The 21,438-nt window shown below is 44.2% G+C and overlaps 1 protein-coding gene across 12 annotated transcripts in view; it reads left to right on the top strand.

Annotated features, from left to right (window-relative positions):
* Positions 1-21,438, top strand: part of ptchd1 (patched domain containing 1) — a 207,588-nt gene that overhangs the window by 143,662 nt on the left and 42,488 nt on the right. For 5 of the 12 annotated variants that reach the window (XM_068040206.1, XM_068040209.1, XM_068040208.1 and 2 more), the window contains exon 3: positions 13,739-20,210. In XM_068040206.1, the coding sequence (XP_067896307.1) occupies positions 13,739-15,390 (1,652 nt within the window). In that variant the 3' untranslated portion in view covers positions 15,391-20,210. Of the gene's footprint in view, positions 1-13,738; positions 21,316-21,438 lie in introns of those variants that run through there. The other 7 variants (XM_068040212.1, XM_068040214.1, XM_068040215.1 and 4 more) reach the window with 7 other exon arrangements.

Here is a 21,438-nt window from a genome sequence, read left to right as displayed (position 1 = left end):
TTATTTGTAGGGGCTTGGGTTTATTTGTAGGGGTTTGGGTTTATCTTTCGGGGTTTGGGTTTATCTGCAGGAGTTTGGGTTTATCTGCAGGAGTTTGGGTTTATCTGTAGGGATTTGGGTTTATCTGCAGGGGTTTGGGTTTATCTGCAATGGTTTGGGTTTATTTGTAGAGTTTTGGGTTATTCTGCAGCAGTTTGGGTTTATTTGTAGGGGTTTGGGTTTATCTGTCGGGATTTGGGTTTATCTGCAGGGGTTTGGGTTTATCTGCAGGGGTTTGGGTTCATCTGTAGGGTTTTGGGTTTATCTGCAGGAGTTTGGGTTTATGTGTAGGGATTTGGGTTTATCTGTATGGGTTTGGGTTTATCTGTCGGGATTTGGGTTTATTTGTAGGGGTTTGGGTTTATCTGTAGGGGTTTGGGATTTTCTATAGGGGTTTGGTTTTATCTGCAAGGGTTTGGTTTTATCTGCAAGGGTTTGGTTTTATCTGTTGTGGTTTGGGTTTTTCTATAGGGTTTGGGTTTATTGGCAAGGGTTTGGTTTTATCTGCAGGGTTTTGGGTTTATCTGCAGGAGTTTGGGATTATCTGCAGGGTTTTAGGTTTATCTGCAGGAATTTGGGTTTATCTGCAGGTGTTTGGGTTTATCTGCAGGGGTTTGGATTTATCTGCAGGAGTTTGGGTTTATCTGTAGGGGTTTGGGTTTATCTGTAGTGGTTTGGGTTTATCTGGAGGGGTTTGGGTTTATCTGTAGTGGTTTGGGTTTATCTGGAGGGGTTTGGGTTTATCTGCAGGGGTTTGGGTTTATCTGTAGGGGTTTGTGTTTATCTGCTGGAGTTTGGGTTTATCTGCTGGAGTTTGGGTTTATCTGCAGGAGTTTGGGTTTATCTGTAGGAGTTTGGGTTTATCTGTAGGGGTTTTGGTTTTTCTGCTGGAGTTTGGGTTTATCTGCAGGGGTTTCGGTTTCTCTGTCAGGTTTTGGGTTTATCTGCAGGAGTTTGGGTTTATCTGTAGGGATTTGGATTTATCTGTCGGGGTTTGGGTTTATCTGTCGGGATTTGGGTTTATCTGCAGGGGTTTGGGTTTATTTGTCGGGGTTTGGGTTTATCTGCAGGAGTTTGGGTTTATCTGTAGGGTTTTGGGTTTATCTGCAAGAGTTTGGGTTTATTTGTAGGGGTTTGGGTTTATCTGTCGGGATTTGGGTTTATCTGCAGGGGTTTGGGTTTATCTGTAGGCGTTTGGGTTTATCTGTCGGGTTTTGGGTTTATCTGCAGGAGTTTGGGTTTATCTGTAGGGATTTGGGTTTATCTGTAGGGGCTTGGGTATATCTGTCGGGATTTGGGTTTATTTGTAGGGGTTTGGGTTTATTTTTAGGGTTTTGGGTTTATCTGCAGGAGTTTGGGTTTATCTGCAGGGGTTTGGGTTTATTTGTAGGGGCTTGGGTTTATTTGTAGGGGTTTGGGTTTATCTTTCGGGGTTTGGGTTTATCTGCAGGAGTTTGGGTTTATCTGCAGGAGTTTGGGTTTATCTGTAGGGATTTGGGTTTATCTGCAGGGGTTTGGGTTTATCTGCAATGGTTTGGGTTTATTTGTAGAGTTTTGGGTTATTCTGCAGCAGTTTGGGTTTATTTGTAGGGGTTTGGGTTTATCTGTTGGGATTTGGGTTTATCTGCAGGGGTTTGGGTTTATCTGCAGGGGTTTGGGTTCATCTGTAGGGTTTTGGGTTTATCTGCAGGAGTTTGGGTTTATGTGTAGGGATTTGGGTTTATCTGTATGGGTTTGGGTTTATCTGTCGGGATTTGGGTTTATTTGTAGGGGTTTGGGTTTATCTTTAGGGTTTTGGGTTTATCTGCAGGAGTTTGGGTTTATCTGCAGGGGTTTGGGTTTATTTGTCGGGGTTTGGCTTTATTTGTAGTGGTTTAGGTTTATCTTTCGGGGTTTGGGTTTATCTGCAGGAGTTTGGGTTTATCTGCAGGAGTTTGGGTTTATCTGTAGGGATTTGGGTTTATCTGCAGGGGTTTGGGTTTATCTGCAATGTATTGGGTTTATTTGCAGGGGTTTGGGTTTATCCTTAGGGGTTTGGGTTTATCTGTAGGGGTTTGGGATTTTCTATAGGGGTTTGGTTTTATCTGCAAGGGTTTGGTTTTATCTGCAAGGGTTTGGTTTTATCTGTTGGGGTTTGGGTTTTTCTATAGGGGTTTGGGTTTATCTGTCGGGTTTTGGGTTTATGTGTAGGGGTTTGGGTTTATCTGTAGGGATTTGGGTTTATCTGCAGGGGTTTGAGTTTATCTGTCGGGTTTTGGGTTTATCTGTAGGGGTTTGTGTTTATCTGTAGGGGTTTGGGTTTATCTGCAGGGGTTTGAGTTTATCTGTAGGGGTTTGGGTTTATTGGCAAGGGTTTGGTTTTATCTGCAGGGTTTTGGGTTTATCTGCAGGAGTTTGGGATTATCTGCAGGGTTTTGGGTTTATCTGCAGGAGTTTGGGTTTATCTGCAGGTGTTTGGGTTTATCTGCAGGGGTTTGGGTTTATCTGCAGGAGTTTGGGTTTATCTGCAGGAGTTTGGGTTTATCTGTCGGGGTTTGGGTTTATCTGTAGTGGTTTGGGTTTATCTGGAGGGGTTTGGGTTTATCTGTCGTGGTTTGGGTTTATCTGGAGGCGTTTGGGTTTATCTGCAGGGGTTTGGGTTTATCTGTAGGAGTTTGGGTTTATCTGCAGGAGTTTGGGTTTATCTGTAGGGGTTTGGGTTTATCTGTCGGGGTTTGGGTTTATCTGCTGGTGTTTGGGTTTATCTGTAGGGGTTTGGGTTGATCTGCAGGGGTTTGGGTTTATCTGTCGGGTTTTGGGTTTATCTGCAGGAGTTTGGGTTTACCTGCAGGAGTTTGGGTTTATCTGTAGGGTTTTGGGTTTATCTGCCGGAGTTTGGGTTTATTTGTAGGAGTTTGGGTTTATCTGTCGGGATTTGGGTTTATCTGCAGGGGTTTGGGTTTATCTGCAGGGGTTTGGGTTTAACTTTAGGGTTTTGGGTTTATCTGCAGGAGTTTGGGTTTATCTGTAGGGATTTGGGTTTATCTGTAGGGGTTTGGGTTTATCTGTCGGGATTTGGGTTTATTTGTAGGGGTTTGGGTTTATCTTTAGGGTTTTGGGTTTAACTGCAGGAGTTTGGGTTTATCTGCAGGGGTTTGGGTTTATTTGTCGGGGTTTGGGTTTATTTGTAGGGGTTTGGGTTTATCTTTCGGGGTTTGGGTTTATCTGCAGGAGTTTGGGTTTATCTACAATGGTTTGGGTTTATTTGTAGGGTTTTGGGTTTATCTGCAGCAGTTTGGGTTTATCTGCAGGGCTTTGGGTTTATCTGTAGGTGTTTAGGTTTATCTGTCGGGGTTTGGGTTTATATGTAGGAGTCTGGGTTTATCTGTAGGGGTTTGGGTTTATATGTAGGAGTCTGGGTTTATCTGTAGGGGTTTGGATTTATCTGTAGGCGATTAGGTTTCTCTGCAGGGAATTGAGTTTATCTGCAGGGGTTTAGGTTTATCTGCAGGGGTTTAGGTTTATCTGCAGGGGATTGAGTTTATCTGCAGGTGTTTGGGTTTAACTGCACGAGTTTGGGTTTATCTGCAAGGGTTTGGGTTTATCTGTAGGGTTTTGGGTTTATTGGCAAAGGTTTGGTTTTATCTGTAGGGGTTTGGGTTTATCTGCAGGGGTTTGAGTTTATCTGCAGGTGTTTGGGTTTATCTGTAGGGTTTTGGGTTTCTCTGCAGGGGTTTGGGTTTGTCTGCAGGGGTTTGCGTTTATCTGTAGGGCTTTGGGTTTATTGGCAAGGGTTTGGTTTTATCTGTAGGGGTTTGGGTTTATCTGCAGGGGTTTGAGTTTATCTGCAGGTGTTTGGGTTTATCTGTAGGGTTTTGGCTTTATCTGCAGGGGTTTGGGTTTATCTGCAGGGGTTTGGGTTTATCTGCAGGGGTTTGCGTTTATCTGTAGGCATTTAGGTTTCTCTGCAGGGGTTTGGGTTTATCTGTAGGGGTCTGGGTTTATCTGCAGGGGTTTGGGTTTATCTGTAGGGGTTTGGGTTTATCTGCAGGGGTTTGCGTTTATCTGCAGGGGTTTGAGTTTATTCTATAGGGGTTTGAGTTTATCTATAGGGGTATGCGTTTATATGGAGGGTATTGAGTTTATCTGCAGGGATTTGGGTTTATCTGTAGGGATTTGGGTTTATCTGCAGGTGTTTGGTTTTATCTGTAGGTGTTTAGGTTTCTCTGCAGGGGTTTGGGTTTATCTGCAGGGGTTTGGGTTTATCTGCAGGGGTTTGGGTTTATCTGTAGGCGTTTATGTTTATCTGCTGGAGTTTGAGTTTATCTGTAGGGGTTTGGGTTTATCTGCAGGGGTTTGGGTTTATCTGCAGGGGTTTGGGTTTATCTGTAGGCGTTTAGGTTTATCTGTTGGAGTTTGAGTTTATCTGTAGGGGTTTGGGTTTATCTGCAGGGGTTTGGGTTTATCTGCAGGGGTTTGGGTTTATCTGGAGGCGTTTAGGTTTCTCTGCAGGGGTTTGGGTTTATCTGTAGGGTTTTGGGTTTATCTGCAGGGGTTTGGGTTTATCTGCAGGGGTTTGGGTTTATCTGTAGGCGTTTCGGTTTATCTGCTGGAGTTTGAGTTTATCTGTAGGGGTTTGGGTTTATCTGCAGGGGTTTGGGTTTATCTGCAGGGGTTTGGGTTTATCTGTAGGCGTTTAGGTTTCTCTGCAGGGGTTTGGGTTTATCTGTAGGGTTTTGGGTTTATCTGCAGGGGTTTGGGTTTATCTGTAGGCATTTAGGTTTCTCTGCAGGGGTTTGGGTTTATCTGTAGGGGTTTGGGTTTCTCTGCAGGGGTTTGGGTTTATCTGCAGGGGTTTGGGTTTATCTGTAGGGGTTTGGGTTTATCTGCAGGGGTTTGGGTTTATCTGTAGGGGTTTGGGTTTATCTGCAGGTGTTTGGGTTTATCTGCAGGGGTTTGGGTTTATCTTTAGGGGTGTGGGTTTATCTGCAGGAGTTTGGGTTCATCTGTAGGGTTTTGGGTTTATCTGCAAGAGTTTGGGTTTATCTGTAGGGGTTTGGGTTTATCTGCTGGAGTTTGGGTTTATCTGTAGGAGTTTGGGTTTATCTGTAGGGGTTTGTGTTTATCTGCTGGAGTTTGGGTTTATCTGCAGGAGTTTGGGTTTATCTGTAGGAGTTTGGGTTTATCTGTAGGGGTTTGGGTTTTTCTGCTGGAATTTGGGTTTATCTGCAGGGGTTTCGGTTTCTCTGTCAGGTTTTGGGTTTATCTGCAGGAGTTTGGGTTTATCTGTAGGGATTTGGGTTTATCTGTTGGGGTTTGGGTTTATCTGTCGGGATTTGGGTTTATCTGCAGGGGTTTGGGTTTATTGTTCGGGGTTTGGGTTTATCTGCAGGAGTTTGGGTTTATCTGTAGGGTTTTGGGTTTATCTGCAGGAGTTTGGGTTTATTTGTAGGGGTTTGGGTTTATCTGTCGGGATTTGGGTTTATCTGCAGGGGTTTGGGTTTATCTGTCGGGATTTGGGTTTATCTGCAGGGGTTTGGGTTTATCTGTCGGGATTTGGGTTTATCTGCAGGCGTTTGGGTTTATCTGTAGGGTTTTGGGTTTATCTGCAGGAGTTTGGGTATATCTGTCGGGATTTGGGTTTATTTGTCGGGGTTTGGGTTTATCTTTAGGGTTTTGGGTTTATCTGCAGGAGTTTGGGTTTATCTGCAGGGGTTTGGGTTTATTTGTAGGGGTTTGGGTTTATTTGTAGGGGTTTGGGTTTATCTTTCGGGGTTTGGGTTTATCTGCAGGAGTTTGGGTTTATCTGCAGGAGTTTGGGTTTATCTGTAGGGATTTGGGTTTATCTGCAGGGGTTTGGGTTTATCTGCAATGGTTTGGGTTTATTTGTAGGGGTTTGGGTTTATCTGTCGGGATTTGGGTTTATCTGCAGGGGTTTGTGTTTATCTGCAGGGGTTTGGGTTTATCTGTAGGGTTTTGGGTTTATCTGCAGGAGTTTGGGTTTATGTGTAGGGATTTGGGTTTATCTGTAGGGGTTTGGGTTTATCTGTTGGGATTTGGGTTTATTTGTAGGGGTTTGGGTTTATCTTTAGGGCTTTGGGTTTATCTGCAGGAGTTTGGGTTTATCTGCAGGGGTTTGGGTTTATTTGTAGGGGTTTGGGTTTATTTGTAGTGGTTTGGGTTTATCTTTCGGGGTTTGGGTTTATCTGCAGGAGTTTGGGTTTATCTGCAGGAGTTTGGGTTTATCTGTAGGGATTTGGGTTTATCTGCAGGGGTTTGGGTTTATCTGCAATGTATTGGGTTTATTTGTAGGGTTTTGGGTTTATCTGCAGGAGTTTGGGTTTATTTGCAGGGGTTTGGGTTTATCTTTCAGGGTTTGGGTTTATCTGTAGGGGTTTGGGATTTTCTATAGGGGTTTGGTTTTATTTGCAAGCGTTTGGTTTTATCTGCAAGGGTTTGATTTTATCTGTTGGGGTTTGGGTTTTTCTATAGGGGTTTGGGTTTATCTGCAGGGATTTGTGTTTATCTGCAGTGGTTTGGGTTTATCTGCAGGGGTTTGGGTTTATCTGCAGGGGTTTGGGTTTAGCTATAGGGTTTTGGATTTTTGTATAGGGGTTTGGGTTTATCTATGGGGGTTTGAGCTGTGTGATCTGTAGGGCTTTGAGTTTATCTATCCGGGTTTGCGTTTATTTGTCGGGGTTTGCGTTTATCGATAGGGGTTTGGGTTTATCTGCAGGGTTTCGGTTTTTCTGCAGTGGTATGAGTTTATTTGCAGGGGTTTGGGTTTATCTGTAGGGGTTTGGGTTTATCTGTAGGGGTTTGGGTTTATCTGTAGGGGTTTGGGATTTTCTATCGGGGTTTGGTTTTATTTGCAAGCGTTTGGTTTTATCTGCAAGGGTTTGATTTTATCTGTTGGGGTTTGGGTTTTTCTATAAGGGTTTGGGTTTATCTGCAGGGATTTGTGTTTATCTGCAGGGGTTTGGGTTTATCTGCAGGGGTTTGGGTTTATCTGCAGGGGTTTGGGTTTAGCTATAGGGTTTTTGATTTTTGTATAGGGGTTTGGGTTTATCTATGGGGGTTTGAGCTGTGTGATCTGTAGGGCTTTGAGTTTATCTATCCGGGTTTGCGTTTATTTGTCGGGATTTGCGTTTATCGATAGGGGTTTGGGTTTATCTGCAGGGGTTTGAGTTTATCTGTAGGGGTTTGGGTTTATTGGCAAGGGTTTGGTTTTATCTGCAGGGTTTTGGGTTTATCTGCAGGAGTTTGGGATTATCTGCAGTGGTATGAGTTTATCTGCAGGGGTTTGGGTTTCTCTATAGGCGTTTGGGTTTATCTGCTGGGGTTTGGGTTTATCTGCAGGGGTTTGTGTTTATCTGCAGGGGTTTGGGTTTATCTGTAGGGGTTTGGGTTTATCTGCAGGGGTTTGTGTTTATCTGCAGGGGTTTGGGTTTATCTGCAGGGGTTTGTGTTTATCTGCAGGGGTTTGGGTTTAGCTATAGGGTTTTGGATTTTTGTATCGGGGTTTGGGTTTATCTATGGGGGTTTGAGCTGTGTGATCTGTAGGGCTTTGAGTTTATCTATCGGGATTTGCGTTTATTTGTCGGGGTTTGCGTTTATCTGTAGGGCTTTGAGTTTATCTTTCGGGGTTTGGGTTTATCTGTAGGGATTTGGGTTTATCTGTAGGGTTTTGGATTTATGTATCGGGGATTGGGTTTATCTATGGAGGTTTGAGCTGTGTGATCTGCAGGGCTTTGAGTTTATCTATAGGGGTTTGGGTTTATTTGTCAGAGTTTGGTTTATCTGTCGGGGTTTGGTTTTATCTGTCGGGGTTTGAGTTTATCTGTAGGGTTTGTGTTGATCTGTAGGGGTTTGGGTTTATTTGTCAGGGTTTGGGTTTATCTGTAGGGCTTTGAGTTTATCTATAGGAGTTTGGGTTTATCTGTCGGGGTTGTGGTTTATTTGTAGACATTTGGGTTTATCTGTAGGCATTTGTGTTTATCTGTGTGGGTTTTTGTTTATCTGTGGGGGTTTGAATTTATCTGTCTGCGTTTGGGTTTATCTGTAGGGATTTGAGTGGGTGATCTATGTGCGTTCAAGCTGTGTCATCTGTGGGGGTTTGAGCTGTGTTTTTATCCATTTGCTTTCATGTCAATTTCTTAATTCTTCAGAGCTTTGTTTATTTTAGGCAGAATCAGTTTTGCTTATTCACTGGTTTCCAGTTTGGTGAGATGCAGTGAACACAGAACAAACAAGTAAATAACCCCTGGTTAAATGTTCAACTCCTCTTTGTGTATTTAAGTCCTTCTAATTGAGGTCGGGTTAGAGATTGTAAACTGACAGCAGTTTACAAAAACTGTAAGTTAGAATGGAGTTTGACTGTAGTTTAATTTCTGCTACACAGAAGGATCATTTTTGTTGATTACTGAAATGGTGCTACCATGTCACACTGACTGTCCTGTATAGTGGGCAAATTGCATTCATGCTAATGCACCCATTATAAGAGGTGGGGACTGTACTTTAGATACACCCCTTGACATTCTTCCCTTGACATTCAATGGCATTACCGTCACTGAAACCTCACTATCAACATCCAAGGCGTTACCATTGACCAGGGACTGAACTGGAGTAGCCATATAAATACTATGTCTACAAGAGCAGGTCAGAGGCTAGGAATCCTGCAACGAGTAACTCACCTCCTGACTTCCCAAAGCCTGTCCACCATCTACAAGGCAAAAGCCAGGAGTGTGATGGAATACTGTCCACTTGCCTGGATGGGGACATCTCCAACAATACTCAAGAAGCTCGACACCATCCAGGACAAAGCAGCCTGCTTGATTGGCACCCCATCCACAAACATTCACTCTCTCCACCACTGACGCACAGTGGCAGCAGTGCGTACCATCTACAAGATGCGCTGCAGCAACGCACCAAGGCTCCTTTGACAGCACCTTCCAAACCTATGACCTCTACCAACTTGAAGGACAAGGGCAGCAGATGCATGGGAACACCACCACCTGCAAGTTCCCCTCCAAGCCACACACCATCCTGACTTGGAACTATATCGCCGTTCCTTCACTGTCGCTGGGTCAAAATCCTGGAACGCCCTTCCTTATAGCACTGTGGGTGTACCTACCCCACGTGGACTGCAGTGGTTCAAGAAGGCAGCTCACCACCACCTTCTCAAGGGCAATTTGGGATGGGCAATAAATGCTGGCCTAGCCAGCGGCGTCCACATCCCATGAATGAATAAAAAAAAACACCAGTCAGGAATTTCTGCTAGGTTTTGCTGGTTTTCCGTCAATCGAAATTGGCCAAATCACACAAAATATTGAGGAATTTCAAATGCAAATTACGTCCAACATAAATCAAGTTTCCGCAGCCTTTTGTGTTTGTTTAATAAATATTGTGCTGGAAGCTAGCCCGCTCATAAAATCTGACCAGACCCCAGGATTTCCATGGCGAGTTTCCAATAATTGTTGTCTGTTTGTGGCCTTCTGGGGAGACTTTTAAAATGAGGTGTGTGTTTTTTCAGGCACAAGGATCATGATAGGTGCACCTTTTAAAAGCTTTTTAATATTAAAATGTATTTAATTTACTAAGAAACTGACTACTGTACACCAGTGAAAGAGGGCTCCATTGACAGCACCTCCCAATCCTGTGACCTCTACCACCTAGAAGAACAAGAGCAGCAGACGCATGGGAGTACCACCATTTGCAAGTTTCCCTCCAAGTCACACACCATCTTGACTTGGAAATATATCACCGTTCCTTCACTGTCGCTGGGTCGAAATCCTGGAACTCCCTTCCTAACAGCGCTGTGGGTGTAACTACACCAGATGGACTGCAGCAGTGGTTCAAGGAGGCGGCTCACCACCACCTTCTCAAGGGTAATTAGGGATGGGCAATAAATGCCTGGCCTTGCCAGTGACGCCCACATTCAGTAAATGAATAAAGAAAATCTTAAGAAATCCTGGCCCGGCATATCCTTCGCTCTACCATTACCATCAAGCCAGAGCATGAACCCTGCTTCAATGAGGAGTGTTGGAGAGCATGCCAGGAGCATCAGATAGATGTACCTAAAAATGAGGTGCCAACCTGCTGCAGTTACATCACAGGTCTACGCGCATGCTAAACAGCAGAAGCAGCATGCTATAGACAGAGCTAAGCGATCCCACAATCAACAGATCAGATCAAATCTCTGCCATCCTGCCACATCCAGTTGTGAATGGTGGTGCACAATTAAACAACTAACTGGAGAAGGAGGCTCCGTGAACATCCCCATCTTTAATGACGGTGAAGCCCAGCACATGAGTGCAAAAGACAAGGCTGAAGCATTTGCCACATTCAGCCAGATGTGTCGATTGGAGGATCCACCTTGGCCTCCTCATGAGTCCCCCTGTATTATAAATTTCAGACTTCAGCCAATTTGATATGAAGAAACAGCTGAAGGTACTGGATACAGTAAAGGCTATGGGTCCTGACAACATCCTGGCTGTCGAGCTGAAGACTTGTACTCCGGAATTAGCTACGCCCCCTAGCTAAGCTGTTCCAGTACAGTTGAAACACTGGCATCTTAACAATGTGGAAAATTGCCCCATAGGTCCTGTCCACAAAGAGCTGGACAAATCCAATCCAGACAAAATTCCCACCTATTACTCTACTCTTGATCAGCAGCAAAGTGATGGAAGGGTTCTTTGACAGTGCTATCAGCGGCACTTACTCTGCAATGACCTGCTCACCAATGCTCAGTTTGGGTTCTGCCAGGATCACTCGACCTTATTACAACCTTGGTCCAAACATGGACAAAAGAGCTGAATTCCAGAGGTGAGGTGAGAGTGACTGGCCTTGACATCAAGGCAGCATAAATAGGTGCAGCTCCAACAACATTCAAGAAGCTCAACACTATCCAGGACAAAGCAGCCCGCTTGATTAGCACCCCATTCACCACCTTAAACATTCATTCCCTCCCCACTGGCACACAGTGGCAGCAGAGTGTACCATCTACAAGATGCACTTCAACAACTCACTAAGACTCCTTCGACAGCACCTTCCAAACCTGTGACCTCTACCACCTAGAAGGACAAGGGCAGCAGACGCATAGAAACACCACCACCTGCAAGTTCCCCTCCAAGATGCATGCTATCCTGACTAGGAAACGGATCCCTGTTCCCTCGTCATTGCTGGGTAAAAATCCTGGAACTCCCTTCCTTAACAACACTATGGGTGTACCTTCACCACACGGTCTGCAGCAGTTCAAGAAGGCGGCTCACCACCACCTTCTCAAGGGCAATTGGAGATGGGCAATAATTGCTGGCATTGCCAGCGAAACCCACATTCCTTGAATGAATAAAAGAAGTGTCAGGGGCAGTCACTACAACAAGTTGAGATACATTCAGGTGCTTGGACCCAAAAGTCGATAGGCATGAAAGAGCAAGGAAATTCGGGCAAAGCATAGTTGTGTGTTTAATACACTTGCCCCTGCATTTATATCAGGTATTAATTTTACACCCTCACTATCTGTACCCCTGAGTGCAATTTCAAAGACATTTCCACCCTCTATTACTAGCAGTTTGAACTATGTGATCTGCAGGTGTCTGAGGCCCATGGCTTGTAGGTGTTTGAAAGCCTGTGCCATAGTAAAGATGCATCTACACTGTACACCATTATTCTGGTGTCGATTTTGCAGGAAAATTGTATAATAATTAGGCCATGCCAAAATGTCTTGGGCTATTTACGCTGCTCCATTACCCTCACCGAAACAGTTAAAGTTAATTATCACAGTTCCATCTCCGTGAAAACCTACTGCGATCGTCTCTTTCCTCGATGGATACCTGCTTTCTCACTGCTTCCACTTAGACTAGAAAATAATAGCACTGGTCACCGAGTAGTGGTTTGATTTCTCCAGAACTTTAAAATCGAGATGTTGCTGGGCTGAGAGCCATTGGCCGCCCTGCTCGCGTTAGCCACCATGCTGTCTGTGATGTCGAATTGGAAATGGAGAAAGTTATAAACTGAGAGTGCAATGAACAGCGCCGATCTCACTCTCGCAAGAAAATCTGGGCCAGCGGTGCACATTTGTCTCAATGTCAGTGCCAGCATGTGTACACTGTTAACTGTGTATGTCCAATGCCCAATGTCTTCCCAGTAGAGGAGCTGACATTTGAGAGTGGAAAATGGTGTTAAGAAAGAAAGACTTGCCCTCAGGACGTCACAACGCACTTTACAGCCAATGGAGTACTTTTGAAGTGTAGTCACTGTTATAATGTAGGAAACGCAACAACCATTTTCCACGTAGCAAGATCCCACAAACACTAATATGATAATGGCCAATTAATCATTTCTTTTGATCTTGATTGAGGAATAAATATTGGCCAAGACATTGGGGAGAACTCCCTTGCTCTTATTCAGAATAGTGCTATGGGATGTTTTACACTCACCTGAGAGAGCAGATAAGGCCTCAGTTTAATGTTTCATTTGAAAGACAGCACCTCCAGCACTCCCTGAGTATTGCACTGCAGTATCAGCTTAAATTTATGCTCAAGTCTCTGAAGTGGGACTTGAACCCCCAACTGAGCCATGAGTGGTTAGTGTTGTTTTGACTGACATCTCCGACAGGTCTCCCACCAAACAATGACAGTCTCCTGTTCAAGCAGTATGTGGCTGTAAGTGTAGGGAACCACCTACATAATATTTTGGTGATCCTGAGTAGTCTGGAGGCCTCAATGCAGTCCACTGCACCAAGGAAAAATTGAATGCACAACCTTGTGATCCCTTGAGCCATATGAACAATGAGCAGAAGTAGGCCATTTGGCCCCTCTAGCCTGCTCTGCCATTCAATAAGATCATGGCTGATCTGTTTGTGTTTTGAATTCCACACTCCCACCTACCCCCGATAACTTTTGATTCCCTTGCCTAACAAGAATCTTTCTACCCCCGCCTTAAAAATATTATATGATAAGGAACCTCGGAATTAATTATAAATGCAATATGTTGAATTGTGCAGTAAAATAGTAAATACTGGGGGTAGTCACAATGGTGTTTAGGACAATAATACATAAGTGTTTGGGAGCTGGCACATTATGGGGTCAATTGTCACTCCCTTAGGCTGATGCTAATGGTTAACGCCAGCACCATTTTGAAAGGGGCCTACCACCAGCTGCCCTGTTTCATGTGATAGGCCTCTTTGAAACTGGGGTGCGACAACATTAACAGGACCCCAATTACTTCTGATCAGTTCATGGGTGATGGAACTGAAGAGGCCCATCCAAAGGTGTCAAACTCTTTTGCTGGGCCCCGGAATAGCACTCCTGCGCTCAGGATTTATCAGATGATTATAAAAATAATCTGGGCCACTGCTGCCCTTTGACCTCCAGTTGTTTGACTGACAAATTTAAGAGAGATGGCGGCCTCAAAATTGTGGGTGGGGGGAGGCAGGATCTCTTCAGCCAAAGGTTAAAATTGATCCCGATTTGTTTGATGTGCACATGGCAGGATCAACAAGACCCACACATGAAACAGCCATATCAAGTTTGAAAGGGTACAAAGCTGGGCCTGTGCAGATCCTTTAGTGTAGGATGTGTGAAAGGGCCTGGTGGTTAGAGTTTGGACAGTGCGTGAGGATCCACCCCAGATCTCACTGTGCAACAAGCAGTTTTCTGGCCCGGCGCTAGCTTTTAATTCTCTGATTTTAATCAAAGCCTTTCTGTCTTCCTTTTCTCAGGACATGGACTGTATGGCATGTTTGAAATGCTCTCGTCGTGGAGGGAGACCATGGAGGATCAGCATGTGAAGGAGAGGATTGCTAGTGTGTATGCTGATACCATGCTGCCCATTACACTCACCACTGCTATGTACATGGTGACGTTTGGCATTGGTGCCAGCCCCTTCACCAACATTGAAGCAGTGAAAGAATTCTGTGTTAACACGTGCATATCCGTGCTTTTTAACTACCTCTACCTGATGGCATTCTATGGCTCCAATCTGGTCTTCACTGGTTACTTGGAAAATAATTACCAGCACAGTATCTTTTGCAGAAAAGTGCCCAAACCAGATGATCTACAAGCTAAACCTGCCTGGTACAGGTTTATCATGATGTCCAAATTTAGCGAGGAGGCAGCAGGTCCGACTGACACGAGCCCCTATGAAAATCAATTCCTGCTTTGGTTTCTGAAGCAATATTATTGTGACTGGATTACAAACACTTACGTCAAGCCTTTTGTGGTTCTGTTTTATCTCGTTTATATCTCCTTTGCCTTAATGGGCTACCTGCAAGTCAGCGAAGGGTTGGACCTCAGTAATGTGGTGGCTACTGAGTCTCGCACTGTCTCATACAGCACTGTCCAGCAGAGGTATTTCACCAGCTATAGCCCAGTCATTGGCTTTTATATTTATGAACCGATAGAGTACTGGAATGCCAGTGTTCAGGAGGATTTGTTGGAAATCACTGGGGGCTTTGTTAGAATATCTTGGTTTGAAACGTATTTAAATTACCTTAGAAAATTGAATGTTACCGCTGCAGTGTCCAGAAGCTACTTCCTGGAAACCCTGCGGAATTCCTTCCTAAAGACTCCACAGTACACCCAATTCTTGGATGATGTCATACTGGTGAGGAAACCCAACAATGAGCTAGAGGTGGTGGCCTCACGCATGTACCTGGTGGCCAAGACAGCAGAGAACACCAGAGAAGAGATTTATGATCTGCTGGAGACACTGAGGAAACTCTCTCTAACATACAAAGTGAAGTTTATGATTTTCAACCCATCTTTTATCTATATGGATCGGTATGCTTCATCAGTGGGAGCACCCTTGCAGAACTCGTGCATCAGTGCACTGTTTGTTCTCTTCTTCTCTGGCTTCCTGGTAGCAAACTCATTGGTGAATGTCTGGCTCACTCTGACTGTAGCCTCAGTGGAGTTTGGAGTTATTGGCTTCATGACGCTGTGGGACGTGGAACTGGACTGTATCTCTGTCCTCTGCTTAATTTATGGGATAAACTACACCATCGACAACTGTGCACCATTCATATCTACATTTGTCTTGGGCAAAGACCTAACAAGGACGAAGTGGGTTAAAAATGCTTTGGAACTGCATGGAGTGGCCATTTTGCAAAGCAACTTTTGCTACATGGTCGGTATAATCCCACTTACTTCCGTGCCTTCTAATCTGATCTGCACACTATTCAGGTGTCTGTTTCTAATAGCGCTTTTCACCTTTCTCCACTGCTTTGCCATTTTACCTGTGATGCTGACCTTTGTGCCGCCCTCCAAGAAGCGAGCGGAAAGGAAAAGCCCCGACAACCATGAGGAGATTGAGTGCATGGAGATGGTGGACCTGGACGGCACGCGGGTGGTTGACCACATCACCTCGGTCTGATGGGCACGTGTAGCCAGACGATGCGAAGGGAGAGAGAGAGAGAGAGAGAGAGGGTGAACATGTGAAAGTGTAGGTGGGACGGGCGAAAATGGGCCGACGGAATACAGCTTTGTGGGCAGGGGCGCGGGAGATAGGGGAAGAGAAAGTGAAAAGTGTCAGCAAGAAGAAACCTTGACACCTCTTGGTATTTTTACATAGCACAGAAAACAGGCCATTCGGCCCAACACGTCTATGCTGGTGTTTATGCTCCACACGAACCTCCTTCCACCTTATGTCATCTCACCCTATCAAAAATTCCTTCTGTTCCTTTCTCCCTCAAGTACTTATCTAGCTTCCCCTTCAATGCATCTATACAATTTGCCTCAACTGCTCCATGTGGTAATTCTCACCACTTTCTGGGTAAAGAAGTTTCTCCTGAATTACCTATTGGATTTATTAGTGACTGTATTATATTTTATGGCCCTTAGTTTGGACTCCCCCACAAGTAGAAACATCTCTATGTTTATCCTATTGAATGAACCCCTTCATAGTTTAGCCTATACGGAGCCACCCAGGGTACTGAGACTAGCAGGCAGGTGCTGCTGAACATTCACGGACACTCCAGGGATGGAGCAGGGGAACTGCATGCATTAGATGATTCATCTGCTCATTTTCACTTTGCTGAACTGGGATGACTACTTTCCAAATGAGAGCTGGATGATCTAGTGGTGATGTTGGCCCTAATGCACTAGATGTTACCTGCACCATTAAAATCCTTCGGGTAGGCAAGTTTGAATATCACTTATGCACTTGGGAACTGCAAGATATCGGGGAAGAACCGCATGGCTGATTATATGACCTCTCCTGGAGTATTTCATTAATTAGTTGAATAATTCTAAGATGAAAGTGCTTGATTGGCCTGTGCTAGATTTCAAGTTCTCCTGATAAGGCTGGGCACCAGTCTCCACAACAAGAGGCAATGTGTCAATCTCAGGGGGCTTTTTACTCATTGCTTTTACCTCTGAGAATTTGTATTTTGAGATCCAATAGATTATTCTGGGAAACCTTTGTCCCACTGACACCCGATACTGTTATAGTTCAGTGACTGAGTACAACCCAGAGAAAACAGAACTATGAAATATCTCTGATTAATTTTGCAGTTAAAATTACATGTCCAGTCCGAACTTTGAATAGGAAGATTATAGAATTATACAGCACAAAAGGAGGCCATTTGGCCCATCGTGCCTGGGCTGGCTCTTTAGAACAGCTATCCAATTCGTCCCACTCCCCTGCTTTTTCCCTATAGCCATGCAAATTTTTTCTTTTCAAGTATTTATCCAATTTCCTTTTGCAAGTTGCTGTTGAATCTGCTTCCACCTGCTTTTCAGGCAGCACATTCCACATCATCATAACTTGCTGAGTAAAACAATTTCTCCTCATCCCCCGCCTCTGGTTCTTTTGCCAACTATCTTAAATCTGTATCCTCTGGTCACTGGTCTTCCTGCCACTGGAAGCAGTGTCTCCTTATTTACTCTATCAAATGTAATGTAAAGTATAAAATGTCCAGAACAAACCCAGGGTTCGACAAATTTCAACACAGGGCTTGTCAATGGACCTTACGCTAAGGAACCGGCCCTCCGAGTGTAATCGGAGCTCTCCAGTAATTTAGTATCAGGCTATGGTGGCTCCTGAAACCTGACTTCAGGTCCCTCTCCTGTTCATTCAGCTGACAGAGACTGGATGGGCTATGAAACGAATGGGGCACTTGCTGTTTCACTAAGCATTCAGGGTTCCTAGCAAAGCAATTGGACACATGCTCAGTCTGATGATTTACCAGCAGCACACAAGACAATTTCCCCATGAGACATCATCACAGGAGGCAGGCACTTAAACTTCAAACATCTTATCAATCAAATTAGATCATTCACCAAATGTAACTTACCTCATTATCCTGCACATGACTACAAGCACATACTGAGGAGCTGGGATTTGAGCCAGTTGGCAGAGTGAAAAGAAATAACAAGAGAACACTCAATCCCAATATACAGATCCTCCGATTTAGCACAACACTCATCAGGTACTTTTTTTTAGCTAGACTGACTTTTCATTGGCGAGGAATTCTCCTCCTGTTAGTCATTGCAAATTGTATTTATTTGGCATCAATTATGAGCAAAGCGTGGCTTATAATTACTGATCATTGGTGCACACTTGCCTCCTAAACAAGCTGTTGAAACTTTTCGCTAGAGTAAAGGCGAATGATGTACTACAAAATGCAGGTTGGGATTTACAGGGTGACTACTGCACGTTAACGAAATGCCCATATAAGCAGGTAGGTCAGTTTCTACACACAACTAATGTTGACACCATAAGTCTGTAAATATGTAACTGTATGTACTGTATGCTTCTGAAGGTGCTACCGCATTGGTTATGCACTGAGTATATTATGATGACTTGCAACAATCTGTGAAAACCTTTCCTTAAGTCCATTCAGAAATTCAGATATTTGTTCGAATGATTTATAATACTGTATCCAAGCAATTCATTCCTGGTTTTATCTAACAAGATGATTCCCTCAGGGTGAACTACTGGAAACTTTGTGGTGTCGTTTCAAGGTTCAAATGTAATCAGGATTTTAAAATCATACAGATACCAGACATCACTTTTCTCAAACTTTCATATCATAAGTGGGATTTCACACTTCTATTTATTTGGTGATATCTTAATTTTTGGGACAGATAGGTTTCTTTAGAAGCTGTGATTCATGTATACAACATGATTGGATTGGCACAGGGTGAGTAGGTGTCCCATAACTGACCCTTGACAGATGGCAAAGCCCACACCTGATTCTTTAAACTGGCAACACTAGGGATTCTTTTATAAATCAGGAAGCAGATAAGTCTAAAACGTGAGTTTGATTCTACAACCCATGCTTCCATGTACTGACGTTTTACTTTGCATTATTGTCCTTATAATCAGCCAGCAGGAATGACGCCAGCATTTTTACAGAACAACATGTAACTTGCTTCTTGGAACGACTTGTAACTTCCACTTCAAACCATTTTACTGCGTATTACATCCCTTTTCACAGATTGGGATGTACAATATGCTGCTGAACAATTAACTACAGATAAGGTTAGAGTGTCTGTGCTGTGGGGAAGAGCAGTCTAATCCACTCTAATCTTCTCACACAGCCAGCTACACCCATTACTGGCTGTGACTTTTGCACTCTCTTTCTAAAACTAAATCAGATCTGGTGTATCACCAGTAACCAGTTTGCAACGAGATGGCAACTCAGTGAAATGAGAACAGAAAATGCATCAAACACACGGTAGGTAAGTCAGCATCTGTGAAAAGAGGTTATTGTGGATCCTTGGTCGTTGATAACAAGATGGCTATCTTTTCCAACCAATTAACAGACTTCAAGCAGGACTACAGATCAGGGGTCTCCGTTAGGAGTATTCAGACCCCCCCCACTGCCCTCCCGATTTCCCACATGAGTTTGATTGGTGACTAATTTCGGGAGAGTGGGACTTCATTGGTGAATGGTACTTTTTTTTATTCATTCATGGGATGTGAGTGTCACTGGCAAGACCAGCAGTTATTGCCCATCCCTAATTGCCCATGAGAAGGTGATGGTGAGCCGTCTTCACGAACTGCTGCAGTCCCTATGGTGTAGTTACACCAACAGTGCTGTTAGGAAGGGAGTTGATGTTAAGGGCAGTCACTCTCACCTCACCTCTGGAATTCAGCTCTTTTGTCCATATTTGGACCAAGGCTGTAATGAGGTCAGGAGCTGAGTGGACCTGGCGGAACCCAAACTGAGCATCAGTGAGCAGGTCATCACTGAGCAAGTGCTGCTTGATAGCACTGTTGATGACACCTTCCATCACTTTGCTGATGATTGAGAGTAGACAAATAGGCAGTAATTTTGGCCGGATTAGATTTGTTCTGCTTTTGTGGACAGGACATAGCTGGGCAATTTTCCACTTCGTTGATTAGATGCCAATATTGTAGCTTCACTGGAACAGCTTGACTAGGGGTGCAGCTAGTTCTGGAGCACAAGTCTTCAGCACCACAGCCAGGTTGTTGTCAGGACCTATGGCTTTTGCAGTATCCAGTGCTTTCAGCCGTTTCTTGATATCACCTGAACTGAATCGAATTGGCTGAAGACAGGCTTCTGTGATGCTGGGGACCTGAGGAGAAGGCCAAGATGGATCATTCACTTGGCACCTCTGGCTGAAGATTATTGCAAATGCTTCAGTCTTGTCTTCTGTACTCAGGTGCTGGGCTCCCCCATCATTGAGGATGGGAATGTTCATGGAAACGTCTCCTCCCATTAGTTGTTTAATTGTCCACCACCATTCACAACTGGATTTGGCAGGACTGCAGAGCTTAGATCTGATCTGCTGGTTGTGGGATTGCTTAGTTCTGTCAATAGCATGCTGCTGTTTAGCTTGCCTGTATTCGTGTGTTGTAGCTTCACCAGGTAGGCACCTCTGGTGCTGCTCCCGGCGTGCTCTTATACTCTTCTCATTGAATAGAGTTGGTCACCTGGCTTGATGGTAATGATAGACTGGGGGATATGCCATTGCCATGCCATGCCATGCCATGCCATGAGGATACAGATTGTGGTGAATACAATTCTGTGGGTGCTGATGGCCCATACCATGTCATGGATGCCCAGTCTGAGCTGCTGATCTGCTTGAATCTATCCCATTTAGCCTCGTGGTGCTGCTACACAACTTGATGGAGGATGCCCTTAGTGTGAAGACAGGACATCATGTCAACAAGGACAGTGGTCACTGCTACCATGGACAGATGCATCTGCAACAGGCAGAGTGGTGAGGACGAAGTCAAGGAGTAGGAGGAACATTAGAATGTACAGTCGGCCATTCAGCCCCTCAAGCGTGTTCTGCCATTTAATTAGATCATGGTTGATCTACGCATTAACTTCATTTACCCGCTTTTGATCCATATCCCTTCCCCAGTGAAAATCTGTTGAACTCAGTCTTGAAAACTTCAATACTCACCCAGCATTCATAGCCTGTTGAGGGAAAGAGTTCCAGATTTCCATTACTGCTACTGATTAGTGAATGGTGTGGGGAAGTGTGCTTTGATTGGTGAATGATATGGGGAAGTGGGTTTTGATTGGTGAATGGTGTGGGGAAGTGGGCTTTGATTGGTGAATGCTGTGGGGAGTTAGTTTTGATTGGAAAATAGTGGGGGAGTAGTTTTTGATTGGTGAATGATATGCGGAACTGGGTGTTGATTGGCGACTGGTCTGTGGTGGTGGGCTTTGATTCAGGAATGATGTGGGGAAGAGGGCTTTGATTGGTGAATGGTCTGGCAGTCTGGGTTTTGATTGGTGAATGGTCTGGGGAAGTGGACTTTAGTTCGTGAATCGTGGGGAAAATTGGACTTGCTTGGCGAATAGTGGAGGGAGTGGATTTTGATTGGTGAATGGTGTGGTGAACTGGTTTTTGATTGGTGAATGGTCCGGGGCAGTGGGTTTGATTAGTGAATGTTGTGGGGGAAGTGGGTTTTGATTGGTTAATGGTGTGGGGTGGAGTGGGTTTTGATTGGTGAATGATGTTGGGGGTGGAGAGTGGGTTTTGATTGGTGAATGGTACAGAGTCTGAAGGTGCTTTAATTGGCTGAATGCCCTTTTGTTTTATGCAATTGTTTACTGAGAAAACAAACTCAGCTAAAGTGGCAGTACGGCTTTCACATAATAATCTCTGTTTGATGTAATGTTTTGATGAACCCCTGGAAGCCAAATATTTTAGAAGAACACACAACCCTTATTTATTCATTTATGATTTTGTATTATTGATTTGTCCTTGTCTTTTATTTCAGGATGCGGGGAGAGCACAGTTTGGGCACCTGACCAAATAATCATACAAAATATATTTCCAACCATACTCACATCCTCACCAATAATTACATAATCCACCAGTAATTTTTGCATATGGTGACAAAGTTAAAATCCAGAGTATATTTTTAATGACTATTTTTACTCTTCCATTGGATTTTTATTACTATGTTGTATTGGTCGATAGAGCCTGAGGC

This window comes from Heterodontus francisci, chromosome 10 (assembly GCF_036365525.1).
Source record: "Heterodontus francisci isolate sHetFra1 chromosome 10, sHetFra1.hap1, whole genome shotgun sequence".
Lineage (NCBI taxonomy): Eukaryota > Metazoa > Chordata > Chondrichthyes > Heterodontiformes > Heterodontidae > Heterodontus > Heterodontus francisci.
The sequence above is the reverse complement of the archived record's forward strand: the minus strand, read 5'-3'. Positions and strand labels throughout refer to the sequence as shown.